At 35.7% G+C, this 4,605-nt stretch overlaps 1 protein-coding gene across 1 annotated transcript; it reads left to right on the forward strand.

The window, feature by feature from the left end:
- Positions 1 to 547: 547 nt before the first annotated feature.
- On the forward strand, positions 548 to 1,171 carry LOC142164563 (secreted RxLR effector protein 161-like). Its single transcript, XM_075222391.1, has one exon. It carries the CDS (start codon positions 548 to 550, stop codon positions 1,169 to 1,171), a length of 624 nt encoding a protein of 207 aa, XP_075078492.1.
- The last annotated feature ends 3,434 nt before the right edge of the window (positions 1,172 to 4,605 follow it).

Genomic DNA, 4,605 nt, shown 5'->3' on the forward strand with positions numbered 1-4,605 from the left:
AAACCTTCTCTCCAGTTTTAAAGAAGGATGCATTGAGAATAATAATGCCATTAGTAGCTTATTTTGATTTATAATTACATCAAATGGATGTGAAAATAACTTTCGTGAATGGAGATCTTGAAGATGAGGTATACATGTGTCAGCCAGAAGGGTTTTGTTTTAATGACAAAATATACCTTGTTTGCAAGTTGAATAAATCCATTTATGGGCTAAAGCAGGCTTCGTGCCAATGGTATACTAAATTTTATACTAATGTTTTTCATTTCAATTTACGTAGAACATCATTGATCGATGTATATACCTTAGGATAAGTAGGAGCAAACATATTTTCCTAGTCCTATATGTGTGGATGACATTTTGCTTGCAAGTAGTGATTTGGGGTTGTTGCACGTTTGATTAAACAGTTTCTTATCCAGAATTTTGAGATGAAGGATATCGGTGAAGCCTCTTATATATCACTGGCATATAGATTCATAGAGATAGATCCCATATATTACTTGGACTATCTCAAAGGGCCTACATTGAAAGAATTCTAGAAAGATTCCAAATGAAGAAATGTTCACCTAGAGGAGCACTCATAATTAAAGGTGACAAATTATCATTGAATCAATATCCACAAAATGCGTTAGAAAAGGAGCAAATGAAGGGCACTCCCTATGCTTCACTTGTTGGGAGCCTTATGTATGCACAAGTCTGCACTAGACCTGATATTGTTTTTGCGGTAGGAATGTTTTGTAGATATCAAAGTAACCTTGGTCTTGACCATTGGAAAGCTGGGAAAAAGGTTTTAAGATATTTGCAAGGAACCAAGGATTTTAAGCTCACATACAAATACTCTGACTCATTGGAGGTGATTGGATATTCAGACTCTGATTTGGGTGGATACAAAGACACTAGTAAATCCACTTCAGGATATATTTTCTTTCTTATTGGAGGTGTTGTGTCTTGGAGAAGTGTTAAGCAGGCCATTGTTGCTACATCCACAATGGAAGCTGAATTTATAGTATACTATGAAGATACATCACAAGAGTTATGGTTGAAGAACTTTATTTTCGCCTTAGGATTGTCGATTCCATTTCAAGGCCATCGAGAATCTTCTGTGACAATTCAGCTACAGTGTTCTTTTCTAAGAATAATAAAAGTGACTATCAAATTAAGCATATCGACATAAAGTACTAGATGGTTAGAGACTATGTGAAGAAGCAAGATGTGAGTTTTGAGAATGTTAGAACTACTTTGATGATTGTTGGTCCTATGATTAAAGGTATGCCTGCTAATATTTTCAAGGATCATGTAACCCATATGGGTCTTAGTAGCTCAATTTAGCATTGCTTTGTTCTCTAACAGTTTGTCTAGACATTATGTTTATTTTGATATTCATGGCAATGCACACTTTGGTTTTTCATGTATTATTTTGTGATCATTGGATCAATAAAGTTGGACTCTGAATGACTTATATTAAGTTCATTCATAAAGTTGTTGACACTTTATTAGAACATATTTTACATTGTGATATATGGAAGAAAATGTTTGTTTAAGAGCATGACCGGCATGATTCAAATGATCAGTGCGTAACTTTTATTTTAGTGATAAAGTCTATGGAAATCTTGTTAAAGTTATCACTAATAAAGGATTATCTAAATATAATATGTGGACCAAGTGGGAGAATGTAAGAGTTACACATATCTTTCATGAGACATTTGTGGCCCACATATTATGGTAAGTAATTTGATTAACTTGTCTCCCAAGTAATTACCTTATAAGATAAGATTTAATTGTTATGCATATCTCGAAGTTTCCTTGATGGAAGGACACTACTAATTATGAGTCCCTGGGTAACCGTATTTTATAGAAGAAGTTCCTAGGGCTGATGTATTTGCCTTAAAGTCCCTAGTCTACTTATAAATACACATGTGATTCCATCAGTCTGGCATCTTACCATAGGCATAGACTAGAAGACTATATAAGGTAAAATATGTTATGTTAAGTGATTGCATAAGGGAGTGACACGTGCAACCAAAGGCAGAGGATAGCTAAAACAGAAGATAACTATTTCATCTATTACCGAAAATAATGGTGCCCATAAAGATAAAATAAATGCCTACCACCAGACAGCATTTGATGGATAATATTCTACAACATTTAGTACACTACCCGTTACAAAAAAATTTGTCATTCATGCCCGCCGTTACATATTCTTCAATGGCCCTCATAAGTGATATTAAAGAAGGGCATGATCTTAGGACCTTGTTCCCTAGGTGCAACCATAAATAATGAGCGATATTATTATTGTAAGGGATAAGAGTTTTCTGGCAAACTTATGATATAATCTGTTCAAAGTTTTATACAATTTTATCTTCTTGCTTTTTGATCTCATTGTTGTTGTAACTGAAAGCCCCGCTCCTGGAACTACTATTTGTGTTGTTTAATTTTCATCTCAAGGCTAATTATTGCATATTTATTCAATTCTTCTATTATTTCAGGATCAAATTAATTCATTTGTCTAGAAACAACATATAAATTCAACTGTATTGTTTTACAGGTAAATAGTTTGGCGCCCACCGTGAGGCCTAGATTGTCGTGTAATTAAGTTGGTCCTTGGCACTTTTACTAACGCATTTTGATTACTTGTTCTTAGAAAAAAATCATAAAAAGGGAAGATAATGGTGTTAAAAACACACACAATCTTGAGGCCCAAGGAGACCAGCCTCAGCACTAGGATTCAATCAGTGATACCTACAATGAGGGGAACGATGCCACATCGGTCCACGACAGGCGATACCCGCGGCATGTTTGGGAGGTGACTCATGATGATGCTGAAGAGGAGCATGTTTTTGAAGAAGTAAGGGTCCTGCAGGACCAATAAGAAGTCATTGTAAGCACGTGATTTTTGCCTTAACGAAAACTACTCCAAAATAAATCAAAAAATAAAATAAATTTCTTTTACTGTGTAATTTTTGAATTTGCGTGGTGTTAAATATTTGTGTTATGTCCGTAAATGTTTACTTTGTCATAATAAAATGAAAAATAAAATAAAATACATGTTGCATGCATATAGGATTTAATTATGCATTTAAAAGATAATTTAAATAAAATCACAAAAATATGCGATAGTTCTATTTTAAATATTTCACTGTGTGATTGATGTTTTGTCTATGTGTTAAATAATTGTTATAGAGTAATTAATATATTTTTGTGAAGTTAAAATTATTTTATAATTAAAATTGGAAATTTAAATTAGAAAAATGAAATAGTTGAAAAAGGAATAAAAATTGGACCTGGATTTAAATCCAGGCCCAAGCCAAATTACCCCCTTTAGCCCAATCCAGGCAGCCCAAGTCCGGTCCAGTCCAAAGCCAAGACCAAACGACGACGTTTGGCCACATTTATCAAGGACCATTGGATCAAATCCAACCAACGGACGCGATTTCATCACCTTTACCCGTAACCCGTAACCCGATCTAGTGACCCGACTCAGTCCGACCCCAATGTTAAACCAAACGACGTCGTTTGGATTAATGAATTGATCCTGGCCCTTCATTCTACTTGATCTAACGGACAATATCAATCCACCCCACCCCTATATAAGTCCCAAGCCCTACCCCGGCCCCTAACTGAACACCCCCCCCTCCTCTCACTGTTCATCATCTTCCTCAGACCCTCCCCCTAACCCTAGCCGCCCTAAGATCCCACCGCCTGAAACCCGGTGGCATCAACGCCGCCGGTCACCAAAATAACACCCTAAGACCCCTGAACATCCTCTACACGAATATGACCTTAGTTTCCTTCGAATCAGGCCCCAACCCTTCGAATCTTAAATCGAAGGTTGGCCTGAAAACCTGATCTTCTCCGATGGCTTCCAAAATAACACCACAACTTCCCCTAGATACCCTCATCATGGATCTGTTAGTTGCATGGTTCGAATCATACTGGAACTACTCGAATCTTCATTTGAAGATTCGAGTACAACCTGACCTTATCCCAACCTACTTCAAACCCACACCAGTTACCCCCCTGACCTCCCTCGTGCCTAGAACATCTTTGGTTTCCCTCGAATCTAACCAGAAATGAGTAAGTCCCAAATCGAACTTTCAAGAACCCTAAAATACCAAACTTTTGGATTCTGTCCAGATTGAATAAAGATTGAGGTTTAATCGACCTTAGTCGAAATATTTTCAGTGGAAAATACTTCGACTAAGGTCTGTTTGATTTCAAACAAAGTCCAAATCCAAGTCGAGTTGAGTTCATTTGAATTTAAAGGTTCAGAGGTAATTTCTGTTTCTTATGAGCATTCTATGAGTATTCTATGTTTATTTTCATTAGTCTGTTTAATTTTTTCATATTTTTTTTAGTCAATTCTGTTATACTGTCTCATACTCGTCTATTGGATTAGAATCATACTATTGTTTCTATTGTTTACGAATGGTCATAATATGTGTAATCGACTCGATTAAGTTCGTCGATTAGTTGTTTTGTAAATTCTTATTGCCATTAATGTTGTTTGTAATACCCTGTTTATCTGTTTGGAATTGTTTATTGTCATTGAACTCAGTCAATTAGTTCTTCCCAATTAATTGATTCTCTTTTAATAATTCAGAAAGTTTG

This window comes from Nicotiana tabacum, chromosome 1 (genome assembly GCF_000715075.1).
Source record: "Nicotiana tabacum cultivar K326 chromosome 1, ASM71507v2, whole genome shotgun sequence".
Lineage (NCBI taxonomy): Eukaryota > Viridiplantae > Streptophyta > Magnoliopsida > Solanales > Solanaceae > Nicotiana > Nicotiana tabacum.